A 13990-nucleotide genomic window follows, 5' to 3' on the forward strand; every position below is an offset into this window, starting at 1 on the left:
TTGCTGCGGGGAGTTGCTTCCATTCAGCCACAAGAGCATTAGTGAGATCGGCCATTGATGTTGAGCGATTAGGCCTGGCTCGCCCTTGGTGTTCCAATTCATCCAAAAGGTGTTCGATGAGGTTAAGATCAGGGCTCTGAGCAGGCCAGTCAAGTTCTTCCACACTGATCTCGACAAACCATTTCTTTATGGGGACCTCACTTTGTGCACAGGGACATTGTCATGCTGAAACAGAAAAGAAACTTCCCCAAACTGTTGCTGCGAAGTTAGATGCATGGAATCGTCTATAATGTCATTGTTTGCTGTAGCGTGAAGATTTTTCTTCACTGGAACTAAGGGCCCTAGCCCGAACCATGAAAAACAGCCACAGAACATTATTCCTCCTCCACCAAACTTTACAGTTGGCACTATACATTCGGGGAGGTAGCGTTCTCCTGGCATCCGCCAAACCCAGATTTGTCCTTTGGACTGCCAGATGGTGAAGCTTGATTCATCACTCCAGAGAACGTCTTTCCACTGCTCCAGGGTCCAATGGCGGCGAGCTTTACACCACTCCAGCCGACACTTGGCATTGCGCATGGTGATCTTAGGCTTGTGTGCGGCTGCGCGGCCATGGAAAACCATTTCATGAAGCTCCCAACGAACAGTTCTAATGCTGACGTTGCTTCCAGAGGCAGTTTGGAACTCGGTAGTGAGTGTTGCAACCAAGGACAGACTCACATTTTTACTCGCATCAGTCCCGTTCTGTTAGCTTGTGTTGCCTACCACTTTGCGGCCTACCATTCTACTGCCAATGTTTGTATATGGAGATTGCATGGCTGTGTGCTTGATTTGGCTGAAATAGCCGATTCCACTCATTTGAAGGGGTGTTATGTGTGTGTGAGCAAATTAAGTGTGTGTGTGTGTGTTTGTGTGTTGAGTGGGAGTGTGTGTGTAGAGTATTGTGTGTGTGTGTGTGTGTGTGTGTGTGTGTGTGTGTGTGTGTGTGTGTGTGTGTGTGTGTGTGTGTGTGTGTGTGTGTGTGTGTGTGTGTGTGTGTGTGTGTGTGTGTGTGTGTGTGTGTGTGTGTGTGTGTGTGTGTGTGTGTGTGTGTGTGTGTGTGTGTGTGTGTGTGTGTGTGTGTGTGTGTGTGTAGAGTCAGTACAAAAATGAAACTGTCAATGTAGATCGTCCATGTAGCCATTTTGTTAGCTATTTAGCAGTCTTATGTTTTGGGGATAGAAGCTGTTCAGGAGCCTGTTGGTGTCAGACTTGTTGCTCCAGCAACGCTTGCCACGTGGAAGCAGAGAGAGTCTATTGCTTTTCATCAACTTTTCTTCACTGTGTTTTAATAAATAATAAACATTGTGTGATAATGTATTGTATTGTAATGTGATTGTGTTGTGTATCCTCAGTCCCTGTGTCAGTCAATGAGACCGTTGACGTTTGTAAACATTTCACCAACCTGTGTTTGAACGGCCGCTGTATCCCCACGCCGACCAGCTACCGCTGTGAATGTAACATGGGCTACAGGCAGGACGTACGCGGGGAGTGTATTGGTAAGCCCACTGCAGTCATTACAGTTAGGAAAATGATATACACTACTGCCACCTTCTGACCACACAGAACTTCTCTGGTAGATGTAAAACTCAAGGTAGCCTTACACAATAGCATTCATTCTTTAACCTTTTTTTAACACGTTTGGGAGTGTTCAGATTTGTAATTGGAGCATCCTGTGTTGCACTGATAAATGTATTGCCTCCTCTCCTCCCTCCTTCAGATGTGGATGAGTGCGTCAGCAACCCTTGTGTCAACGGAGACTGTGTCAACACACCTGGATCGTACCACTGCAAGTGTCACGAAGGCTACCAGGGCACCCCCACCAAACAGGCCTGCATTGGTATGTTCCAATCACTCACCGGAACAACTACAGAACATGATCATTTTGTATTTAATGGACAGACTGGGTACGTTGGCCCACTAACTGACTCTGCTTGTAACAACACCACAAGGTGTCCAGAACAGAAACAGACTGGTACCTAACCTGGCTAACAGTCAAACCAAGCCTCAACTCCCCTCTCCCTCCCCAGATATTGACGAGTGCATCGTGAACGGAGTGATGTGTCGTAATGGACGTTGTGTCAACACTGCCGGAAGCTTCCAGTGCATTTGCAACGCTGGCTTTGAGCTCACTCCTGATGGGAAGAACTGCATAGGTGAGCTACACACATACCTTACTCTCTAACAGCATGGACTACACCTAGAGGCCTGTTACATGGTAATTACATACTGTATGTCACTAGGTTATGCTCATTTGTTTGTGACAGAAAGCCTACGTGGCAGAAAGCCTACGTGGCAGAAAGCCTAATTCACCTCCATTTCTTCAACCAGATCATGATGAGTGTGCCACCACCAACATGTGTCTCAATGGAATGTGTATCAACGAGGATGGTAGCTTCAAGTGTATCTGCAAACCTGGCTTCGCCCTGGCACCTAACGGACGTTACTGCACAGGTACGTCATCTGATATCATTTCTGGACGTGGATCCTCTCTAAAGGTTTCTTTGTTTGGAAATTTGATTGATTCCATGACTGTATTGCAGCCATGTGGGACAAGTACCATCATCATATCTCTCCCCTTCTCTCCTCCCTCAGACATTGATGAGTGCCAGACACCAGGCATCTGTATGAACGGACGCTGTATCAACTCTGAGGGCTCTTTCCGCTGTGAGTGCCCGCCGGGCCTGGCCATCGACGTGGACGGGAGAGTGTGTGTGGACACACACATGCGCACCACCTGCTACGGTGCCATCAAGATGGGCACGTGCTCGCGTCCATTCCCTGGCGCCGTCACTAAGTCTGAGTGCTGCTGTGCCAGTCCTGAACACGGCTTCGGAGAGCCCTGCCAACCCTGCCCTGCCCGCAACTCAGGTGACCGACTAACCCTAACCACACCAGCAAACATCACTGGTTTACATGTGCTGTCATTCACATCCTGTTAGCCTGGAATCCAAGCGTATATATGCTCTGTTTCAGTATTGTTTCACAATATGGTTCATATCAGTTCAGATTCCAGACTAAGATCCTGTAGAACTCTTCCAAATACTGCAGAAGTGATTGTTATAATTATAATGTCAATTGTGATTTTTAGTTACACTGGATTTATTAGCAGGTGACTTACAGGGTTTTGTCTTGGCTTTCAGCTGAGTTCCAGGCCGTGTGCAGCAGTGGGATTGGCATCACCGCTGACGGCAGAGGTGGGTCATGTGACTGGTGCTGTTTAATGTTAGGTCTCTGTGGTTTGGAGCCTGCCCTACAATCACTGCTAGTTATTCTGGCATTTAACAGGCCTCCCCTCAAACATTCCAATGCATCCCTCAGAAAGGTGTGAATTTCACTCCGAATTTCAAATCAAAGAGAGAAAAAAGGAAAAGTGAAGAAAGGGAATCTGGACGTTGGCGAGAGCTTAAAGCTACGGCTGTGGTTTGTGGTGGGTGTCTCCTCAGACATCAACGAGTGTGCCTTGGACCCTGACATCTGTCAGAACGGCATGTGTGAGAACCTGAGAGGGAGCTACCGTTGCATCTGTAACATCGGCTACGAGTCCGACTCCAGCGGGAAGAACTGCGTGGGTGAGTCCAGGCTTCCTGTGTTCAATGTCTGGTGGAAAAAGCAGCGACCCAAATAAAAGTTTATCAGACCTTAAAAGTGGTCAAGTCAAACTGAGTCACATATTTCTCACAACATCTGCTGTATGTTCGTGGCCTTGACTTGGACGTATGAACAAAGTTAGTTTTTCAGCGTGAACCATCTTCTAAATGTCAAACACGGGGGTAGATTGTTTTGGTTGGTTTGTGTTACATGTGATAAGTCAACCCTGTTGTCCTCTTATCCTCAACCTACCAGACATCAATGAGTGCCTAGTGAACCGTCTGCTGTGTGACAACGGCCTGTGTAGAAACACCCCCGGCAGCTACACCTGCTCCTGTCCCAAAGGCTTCGTCTTCAAACCAGACTCTGAGACCTGCGAAGGTGAACACTTATTACACACACCAATGGAGAAGACACACACACACACACCTCACATTTCTAATGCCTCAATATCAGCATACTAATGCGCAACCACAGTTGAACATGCTAGGAGTATCAGAAGTGTGTTGGTATTCCCCTTTGGTTGACTAAACGTTGTCAGATCTGCTAGATGTACATACACCTGCAACTGTTTAACACATGAGAGATTGGAGTTAAATACAACATCAGATGTATGAACACGTTGGCTTATATCCTCTGTCCTGGTTGAAGTAAACACATGTCTGATCACAGGAGGTTGGTGGCACCTTAATTGGGGAGAAAAGGCTTGTGTTAATGACTGGAGCGGAATAGGGGAATGGTATCAAATACATAAAACACTTGGTTTCCAGGTGTTTGATGCCATTCCATTTGCTCCGTTCCGGATGTTATTATGAGCCGTCCTCCCCTCAGCAGCCTCCACTGGTCTATATGACCCATTTAACTGGCTATTCAATGCCTTACCTAACCCTGCTCTGATCCATGTGTTTCAGATATCAACGAGTGTGAGTCCAGCCCGTGTGTCAACGGAGTCTGCCGCAACATCGCCGGGTCCTTCAACTGCGAGTGTTCCCACGGCAGCAAGCTGGACTCCACCAACACCATCTGCGTGGGTAAGAGAACGAGGCATCTATCACAACTGCCCGACTCAATCTGACACAAATGAAAAACAACAGATTCCTGAGACAAACTTCTGTCGGAGAATCAACATCAAGCAGACAGAGTGAAAAGTGGGATATGAGCCAAGGTTTCTAGCTTAGTAGGCCTTCTAGAAGGTGTATTCTAATCTAAATAAACAAGTCAATGTCCGCTTTGGACATCTACAGATGGTAATCTGGGATGAATCATTAGAATAAACACCAACATGAGCCTGTCTTGTCAGTCTAATAGATTCCTGTACTTTAGAATATAGCTCTGTTTTCTGATCAAAGCAGAGTCATATCCACTTCCGTTCAACAGTTTGGGGTCACTTAGAAATGTCCTTTTTTTGAAAGAAAAGATCAACGTCAAAATCTCAACGCTCAAAAGCTCAGTCTCAACGTCAACAGTGAAGAGGCGACTCCGGGATGCTGGACTTCTAGGCAGAGCTACTTCTCCTCTTTCTTTTCTGGTTAGAGCCAGTTTGCGCTGTTCTGTGAAGGGAGTAGTACACAGCGCTGAAAGAGATCTTCAGTTTCTTGGCAATTTCTCGCATGGAATAGCTTTCATTTCTCAGAACAAGAATAGACTGACAAGTTTCAGAAGAAAGTTCTTTGTTTCTGGCCATTTTGAGCCTGTAATCGAACCCACAAATGCTGATGCTCCAGATACTCAATTAAAGGCCTGTTTTCAGCTGTGCTAACATAATTGCGGAAGGGTTTTCTAATGATCAATTAGCCTTTAAAATGATAAACTTGGATTAGCTAACACAACGTGCCATTGGAACACAGGAGTGATGGTTGCTGATAATGGGCCTCTGTATGCCTATGTAGATATTCCATTACAAATCAGCTGTTTCCAGCTACAATAGTAATTTACAACATTAACAATGTCTACACTGTATTTCTGATAAATTTGATGTCATTTTAATGGACAAAAATTGTGCTTTTCTTTCAAAAACAAGGACTTTTCTACGTGACCCCAAACTTTTGAACGGTAGTGTAATTAGTTCAAAGGCATGGCTCAGCGGCGAGAATGTAAATTGTGGTCTAGTTTTTGGGTGGGCCCACGGTCTCGGGAGAACAAATGCACATTCCATTTGTTCTGACTGTGCTCTCAGTCCATTAGGACTGCCATAGCAAATGATTAAAGTATATGATGCATTTGTCTCAGTTTGGGCTGAGGTAAGATGGCAGCTGTTGAAAGGGAAACCTGTAGTTAGTTACTTACAACAGATGGTGCTGTTGTGCTTGGAATGATTGGAGTACTGTATACCCATGATGGGCCTTTTCCGCAGGGTTCTCTTGAAGGCTTTCACTTGCTCACATTCTCTCTCTCTTTCTTCCCTCTCCCTCCTCTCTCTCTCTCTCTCTCCTTCCCTACCCCTCTCTCTCTCTCTTCCCTACCCCTCTCTCTCTCTTTCTTCCCTCTCTCTCTCTCTCTTCCCTACCCCTCTCTCTCTTTCTTCCCTCTCTCTCTCTCTCTCTCTCTCTCTCTCTCTCTCTCTCTCTTCCCTACACCTCTCTCTCTCGCTCTCTCTTCCCTACCCCTCTTCCCTACTCTCTCTCTCTCTCTCTCTCTCTCTCTCTCTCTCTCTTCCCTACCCCTCTCTCTCTTGCTCTCTCTTCCCTACCCCTCTCTCTCTCTTCCCTACCCCTCTCCCTCTTCTCTCTCCCCCCTCCTCTTCCTTCTACAGACAGCATGAAGGGAACGTGCTGGCTGAACATCCAAGATGGCCGCTGTGAGGTCAACATCAACGGTGCCACGCTCAAGTCTGAGTGCTGCTCTACACTGGGAGCTGCCTGGGGCAGTCCCTGTGAACGCTGCGAGATCGGTCAGTACAAACACACCTAATAAAGTAATGAAGTGTGAGGTGTGTACTGTAACTGCTGTCTCTCTCCACAGACACTGCCTGCTCTAGAGGGTTCGCTCGTATGAAAGGAGTCAACTGTGAAGGTAAGACACTAATCGACTCCTACACACACACACACACACACACACACACACACACACACACACACACACACACACACACACACACACACACACACACACACACACACACACACACACACACACACACACACACACACACAGTCTACTGTGAAGGTAGCAGTGGTATTCCATTCACCCTCCCTTCCACAGAAGATGATGAGCCAAAGAGCACAGTGTGTCTTGTAATATTGTCCCTATTTCCTCCCTGCAGACATCAATGAGTGTGAGGTGTTCCCGGGGGTGTGTACCAACGGGCGCTGTGTCAACACCCAGGGCTCCTTCCGCTGTGAGTGTGGCGAGGGGCTCACTCTGGACGGGAGTGGACGCACATGCGTGGGTAAGACACCACTGTCACTAACATCAACTCTGGCAGACACCATGCATTTTTATAATAACAGAAATCATGGCTATTATGTATCTTTGCTGTTGACTTCATACATATACTATATTTAAGCGATAAGGCATGAGGAGGTGCGGTGTATATGGCCAATATACCACGGCTAAGGGCTGTTCTTATGCATAACGCAACATGGAGGGCCTGGATACAGTCCTTAGCCGTGGTATATTGGTCATATACCACAAACCCCTGAGGTGACTTATTGCTATTATAAACTGGCTACCAACATAATTAGAGCAGTAAAAATAAATATTTTGTCATAGCCGTGGTATACGGTCTGATATACCACGGCAGTCAGCCAAATCAGCATTCAGTGCTCAAACCACCCAGGTTATAATACACTATAAAATATGAATGATAACCTACATGGGAGAAAAGACATCATACAAATTTGGTGAAAACAAACATTAGCATTGTAGGATATTGAGCCATTAGCCGTAAAGTTCTGCATGTCTGACTGTTGTCTGTCCATCTGTCTGTCCCTCAGACGTGCGCAGTGAGCAGTGCTACATGAAGTGGCACGAGGATGAGTGTGGCGAGCCGCTGCCCGGTCGCTACCGCGTGGACATGTGCTGCTGCTCCGTGGGCGCGGCCTGGGGCATTGACTGTGAGGAGTGTCCCAAGGCGGGAACCCCGGAGTACAAGGCCATCTGCCCCAGAGGACCAGGCTTTGCCAACCGAGGAGACATCCTGACTGGCAGACCCTTCTACAAAGGTAGGCACTAACACTCATTATCTAGTCTTGGTAACACTTCATTTGCGTTGTGATAATGTAGCATTCACAACATATTCATGAAGCCTTCATGAGTATCACATAAAGAGTCATAATCTTCTGAACACCAGTAGGTATGTTTCTTACGCTAACAGCTTCCGAGTAAAGTCCTACTGCTACACTGATGAGCTACACACAAAACAAGTACACCATTATGGCCTCACACCAGCAGTTGCAAACCAACCCACAGCATCTAATCTCGTTAACCACTAGGCATTTTCTTTTAGATGGTGTTGATAAAACAGAACGTACTGGATTCCATCTTGAATCCCAGCGCTAAGCGTTGATGTTTGTCCGCTGTGTTGTCCCTCCATAGATGTAAATGAGTGTAAGGTGTTCACCGGCCTGTGCTCCCACGGAACCTGTCGCAACACCATCGGCAGCTTCAAGTGTCGCTGCAGCAGTGGCTTCGCCCTCAACATGGAGGAGAGGAACTGCACAGGTATGGAGAGACGGGGAGAGAAAGAGAGAGAGCGAGTGATAAGGGGGAGAGAGAGATAATTGTTTATTCCATAAAAAGGCATTTAAAAATCTGTATGATTAAAGCAGAAATCTATATATTTAGTAAGTATCCTTGAATATGAATTATAGTTGAAGTCAGAAGTTTATTTCAAGGCCTACCTTCAAACTCAGTGCCTCTTTGCTTGACATCATGGGAAAATCAAAAGAAATCAGCCAAGACCTCAGAAAAAAAATTGTAGACCTCCACAAGTCTGGTTCATCCTTGGGAGCAATTTCCAAATGCATGAAGTTACCACATTCATCTGTACAAACAATAGCACGCAAGTATAAACACCATGGGACCATGTAGCCATCATACCACTCAGGAAGGAGACATGTTCTGTCTCCTAGAGATGAACGCACTTTGGTGCGAAAAGTACAAATCAATCCCACAGCAAAGTACCTTGTGAAGATGCTGGAGGAAACAGGTACAAAAGTATCTATATCCACAGTAAAACGAGTCCTATATCGACATAACCTGAAAGGCCGCTCAGCAAGGAAGAAGCCACTGCTCCAAAACCACCATTAAAAAACAGACTACATTTTGCAACTGCACATGGAGAAATATCCTCTGATTTGAAACAAAAATAGAACTGTTTGGCCATAATGACCATCGTTATGTTTGGAGGAAAAAGGGGGAGGCTTGCAAGCCGAAGAACACCATCCAAACCGTGAAGCACGGGGGTGGCTACAGCATGTTGTGGGGGTGCTTTGCTGCAGGAGGGACTGGTGCACTTCACAAAATAGATAGCATCATGAGGGTGGAAAATTATGTGGATATATTGAAGCAATATCTAAAGATATCAGTCAGGAAGTTAAAGCTTGGTCGTAAATGGGTCTTCCAAATGGACAATGACCCCAAGCATACTTCCAAAGTTGTAGCAAAATGACTTAAGGACAACAAAGTCAAGGTGTTGGAGTGGCCATCACAAAGCCCTGACCTCAATCCTATAGAAAATTTGTGGGCAGAACTGAAAAGCGTGTGCGAGCAAGGAGGCCTACGGACCTGACTCAGTTACACCAGCTCTGTCAGGAGGAATGGGCCAAAATTCACCCAACTTATTGTGGGAAGCTTGTGGCTGACTACCCGAAACGTTTGACCCAAGTAAAATTATTTAAAGGCAAAGTTACCAAATACTAATTGAGTGTATGTAAACTTCTGACCCACTGGGAATGAAATGAAAGATGAAAGAAATAAAAGCTGAAATAAATAATTATCGCTACTATTATTCTGACATTTCACATTCTTAAAACAAAGTGGTGATCCTAACTGACCTAAGACAGGGAATTTTTACTAGGATTAAATGTCAGAAATGGTGACAAACTGAGTTTGAATGTATTTGGCTAAGGTGTATGTAAACTTCCGACTTCAACTGTATGTAGTATTTGAGAATGTTTTAGGGGCAAAAAATATATATATATATTCTTCTATATAAATTAAACACTCCTGCTAGGCAGAGACATCAATTCAATGTCTATTCCACTGAAATGATGTAGAAACAACATTGTTTCAACCAGTGTGTGCCCAGTGGGCTGTTTGTTGGCACAGATTCATTTTCGCATGAGATCAGTAAAGTAATGATGAATATTATGTTATATTATTATGCTGAATATTATATTATAATGCTGAATATTATATTTCTGTAATGTGCATTCTTCCCTCTCTCTCCTCCATCTGTCTCTCCTCTCTCTCCTCTCCTCTGTTTCTCCTCCCTGCTCTGTCTCTCATCTCTCCTCTGTCTCTCCACCCTCTGTCTCTCCTCTCTCTCCTCTCTCCTCTGTCTCTCCTCCCTGCTCTGTCTCTCCTCTCTCCTCTGTCTCTCCTCCCTCTGTCTCTCCTCCCTCTGTCTATCCTCTCTCTCCTCTGTCTCTCCTCCCTGCTCTGTTTATCCTCTCTCCTCTGTCTCTCCTCCCTCTGTCTCTCCTCCCTCTGTCTCTCCTCTCTCTCATCTTTCCTCTGTCTCTCCTCCTGCTCTGTTTATCCTCTCTCCTCTGTCTCTCCTCCCTCTGTCTCTCCTCTCTCCTCCCTCTGTCTCTCCTCTCTCTCATCTTTCCTCTGTCTCTCCTCCCTCTGTCTCTCCACCCTCCTCTCTCCTCTGTCTCTCCTCCCTCTGTCTCTCCTCCCTCTGTCTCTCCTCTCTCTCCTCTCTCCTCTGTCTCTCCTCCCTGCTCTGTTTATCCTCTCTCCTCTGTCTCTCCTCCCTCTGTCTCTCCTCCCTCTGTCTCTCCTCTCTCTGTCTCTCCTCTCTCTCATCTTTCCTCTGTCTCTCCTCCCTCTGTCTCTCCACCCTCCTCTCTCCTCTCCTCTCTCCTCTGTCTCTCCTCCCTCTGTCTCTCTGTCTCTCTCCTCTGTCTCTCCTCCCTGCTCTGTTCATCCTTTCCTCTGTCTCTCCTCCCTCTGTCTCTCCACCTCTCCTCTGTCTCTCTCCTCTGTCTCCTCTGTCTCTCTCCTCTGTCTCTCCTCCCTGCTCTGTTTCTCTCTGTCTCTCCTCTGTCTCTCCTCTCCTCTGTCTCCTCTGTCTCTCCTCCCTGTCTCCTCCTCCCTCTGTCTCTCTCTCTGTCTCCTCCCTCTGTCTCTCCTCTCTCCTCTGTCTCTCCTCCCTGCTCTGTTTCTCCTCTCTCCTCTGTCTCTCCTCTCTCTCATCTTTCCTCTGTCTCTCCTCCCTCTGTCTCTCCACCCTCTGTCTCTCCTCTGTCTCTCCTCTGTCTCTCCTCTCTCCTCTGTCTCTCCTCCCTGCTCTGTTTCTCCTCTCTCCTCTGTCTCTCCTCCCTCTGTCTCTCCTCTCTCCTCTGTCTCTCCTCTGTCTCTCCTCCCTCTGTCTCTCCTCTCTCCTCTGTCTCTCCTCCCTGCTCTGTTTCTCCTCTCTCCTCTGTCTCTCCTCCCTCTGTCTCTCCTCTCTCCTCTCTCCTCTGCTGCTCTGTTTCTCTTCTCTCCTCTGTCTCTCCTCCCTCTGTCTCTCCTCTCTCCTCTGTCTCTCCTCCCTCTGTCTCTCCTCTCTCCTCTGTCTCTCCTCCCTGCTCTGTTTCTCCTCTCTCCTCTGTCTCTCCTCCCTCTGTCTCTCCTCTCTCCTCTGTCTCTCCTCCCTGCTCTGTTTCTCTTCTCTCCTCTGTCTCTCCTCCCTCTGTCTCTCCTCTCTCTCATCTTTCCTCTGTCTCTCCTCTCTCCTCTGTCTCTCCTCCCTCCTCTGTCTCTCCTCCCTCCTCGGTCTCTCCTCCCTCCTCGGTCTCTCCTCTCTCTCTCCTCCCTCCTCGGTCTCCCCTCTCTCCTCCCTCCTCTGTCTCTCCTCTGTCTCTCCTCCCTCCTCTGTCTCTCCTCTGTCTCTCCTCTCTCCTCTGTCTCTCCTCCCTGCTCTGTTTCTCCTCTCTCTGTCTCTCCTCTCTCCTCTGTCTCTCCTCCCTGCTCTGTTTCTCCTCTCTCCTCTGTCTCTCCTCCCTCTGTCTCTCCTCTCTCTAATCTTTCCTCTGTCTCTCCTCTCTCCTCTGTCTCTCCTCCCTCCTCTGTCTCTCCTCCCTCCTCGGTCTCTCCTCCCTCCTCGGTCTCTCCTCTCTCTCTCCTCCCTCCTCGGTCTCCCCTCTCTCCTCCCTCCTCTGTCTCTCCTCTGTCTCTCCTCCCTCCTCTGTCTCTCCTCTGTCTCTCCTCCCTCCTCTGTCTCTCCTCTCTGTCTCCTCCCTCCTCTGTCTCTCCTCTCTCCCTCCTCTGTCTCTTCTCTGTCTCTCCTCCCTCCTCTGTCTCTCCTCTCTCTCTCCTTCCTCTGTCTCTCCTCTGTCTCCTGTCTCTCCTCCCTCCTCTGTATCTCCTCCCTCCTCTGTCTCTCCTCCCTCTGTCTCTCCTCCCTCTGTCTCTCCTCTCTCTCCTCTCTCCTCTGTCTCTCCTCCCTGCTCTGTTTCTCCTCTCTCCTCTGTCTCTCCTCTATCTCCCCTCCATCCTCTGTTTCTCCTCTGTCTCTCCTCTGTCTCTCCTCTGTTTCTCCTCTATCTCCCCTCTCTCCTCTGTCTCTCCTCTGTCTCCCCTCCCTCCTCTGTCTCTCCTCTATCTCCCCTCCATCCTCTGTCTCTACTCCCTCCTCTGTCTCTGTCTCTCAGATATTGATGAATGTCATATCTCTCCGGACCTGTGTGGCCACGGCACCTGCGTGAACACCCCTGGCAGCTTTGAGTGTGAATGCTTCGAGGGCTATGAAAGTGGATTCATGATGATGAAGAACTGCATGGGTGAGTCACACCCAGACACACACTGCTCTCTAGCTGACTGGAGAGTGGGAGAACTTCCTCAGAGATCCTCTGTGCAAGTCATTTTTGACAGCTGACCTCATTGCACTGTCCCTCTATCGTCCTCCCTCTCTTCCTCCCTCTCTTCCTCCCCCTCTCCCCTTCAGATTTTGATGAGTGTGAGCGGAACCCTCTGCTGTGTAGAGGAGGCACCTGTCTGAACACAGAGGGGAGTTATGAGTGTGAATGTCCCCCCGGACACCAGCTTAGTCCCGATGGTTCCTCCTGCGAAGGTAGGCCATATATCCATCCACGTTGGACACTATACATTACACACACACACACACACACACACACACACACACACACACACACACACACACACACACACACACACACACACACACACACACACACACACACACACACACACACACACACACACACACACACACACACAAACACCTAGAATATGAGACACTATACACTACAGTTTCCTTATATATTTTTTTACATCATCCCAAAGTCATCTGGAATGCATTTTTAAGTTAACCAGACATTAACCCCCTTTTTAAACATTTTTTGAATTTATTTTATTGTTATTTGACCAGGTAAGTTGACTGAGAACATATTCTCATTTACAGCAACAACCTGGGGAATAGTTACAGGGGAGAGGGATGAATGAGACAATTGTAAACTGGGGATGATTAGGTGACCATGATGGTATGAGGGATAGCTTGGGAATATAACCAGGACACCGGGGTTAACACCCTACTCCATTAAAGTAATCTCAAGATATTCTACTACTTTCTATGTTGTCTACTATGGAAGCTAGTTCTTTTGATTTAAGCTGACTGTCATGTCCTCTTTGTGTGTTTCCAGATGTGAACGAGTGCCAGCTGAGTGACAACCTGTGTAAGAACGGCCACTGTGTCAACATGGTGGGGAACTACCAGTGCTCCTGTGACACTGGTTACCAGGTTACACCAGACAGACAGGGCTGTGTGGGTGAGTGACCACTGACTGAGACATGTCATCATTTGTCTTTGGGGGAGGGGGTGCCATACTTCAGTGTACGGAAATACCTGACATAAGTACTTTTACAAAAATTATCATTAACAGAATTTGCTGATTACTTCGAAGCATTTTTTAATATCACAAAAGGCAATATTTGAGTTTTGTTTGTGTGTGTGTGTCTATACTTACCTGTAACCCATCTGATTGCAGATATTGATGAGTGTACCATTATGAACGGAGGCTGTGACACACACTGTACCAACTCAGAGGGCAGCTACGAGTGCAGCTGTAGTGAGGGATACGCTCTCATGCCTGACCTCAGGACCTGCGCTGGTACGTATGTCACTGGGATACACACACATACACACACACACACACACACACACACACTCATGGAAAAGTCATGTTAACAG

General features: G+C 47.4%; 1 protein-coding gene across 3 annotated transcripts in view; it reads left to right on the forward strand.

Annotated features, from left to right (window-relative positions):
* The window catches only part of fbn2b (fibrillin 2b), a 128408-nt gene that overhangs the window by 75249 nt on the left and 39169 nt on the right, over positions 1-13990 (forward strand). For all 3 annotated transcript variants that reach the window (XM_046304331.1, XM_046304351.1, XM_046304341.1), the window contains exons 12-29: positions 1395-1538; positions 1760-1879; positions 2070-2195; positions 2371-2493; positions 2635-2910; positions 3183-3236; positions 3486-3611; positions 3886-4011; positions 4542-4661; positions 6383-6520; positions 6592-6642; positions 6893-7018; positions 7566-7793; positions 8167-8292; positions 12435-12563; positions 12728-12853; positions 13443-13568; positions 13788-13910. In XM_046304331.1, the coding sequence (XP_046160287.1) occupies positions 1395-1538; positions 1760-1879; positions 2070-2195; positions 2371-2493; positions 2635-2910; positions 3183-3236; positions 3486-3611; positions 3886-4011; positions 4542-4661; positions 6383-6520; positions 6592-6642; positions 6893-7018; positions 7566-7793; positions 8167-8292; positions 12435-12563; positions 12728-12853; positions 13443-13568; positions 13788-13910 (2388 nt within the window). The remainder of the gene's footprint in view (positions 1-1394; positions 1539-1759; positions 1880-2069; positions 2196-2370; positions 2494-2634; positions 2911-3182; positions 3237-3485; positions 3612-3885; positions 4012-4541; positions 4662-6382; positions 6521-6591; positions 6643-6892; positions 7019-7565; positions 7794-8166; positions 8293-12434; positions 12564-12727; positions 12854-13442; positions 13569-13787; positions 13911-13990) is intronic.

The sequence above is a fragment of the Oncorhynchus gorbuscha genome, linkage group LG02 (genome assembly GCF_021184085.1).
Source record: "Oncorhynchus gorbuscha isolate QuinsamMale2020 ecotype Even-year linkage group LG02, OgorEven_v1.0, whole genome shotgun sequence".
Classification (NCBI taxonomy): Eukaryota; Metazoa; Chordata; class Actinopteri; order Salmoniformes; family Salmonidae; genus Oncorhynchus; species Oncorhynchus gorbuscha.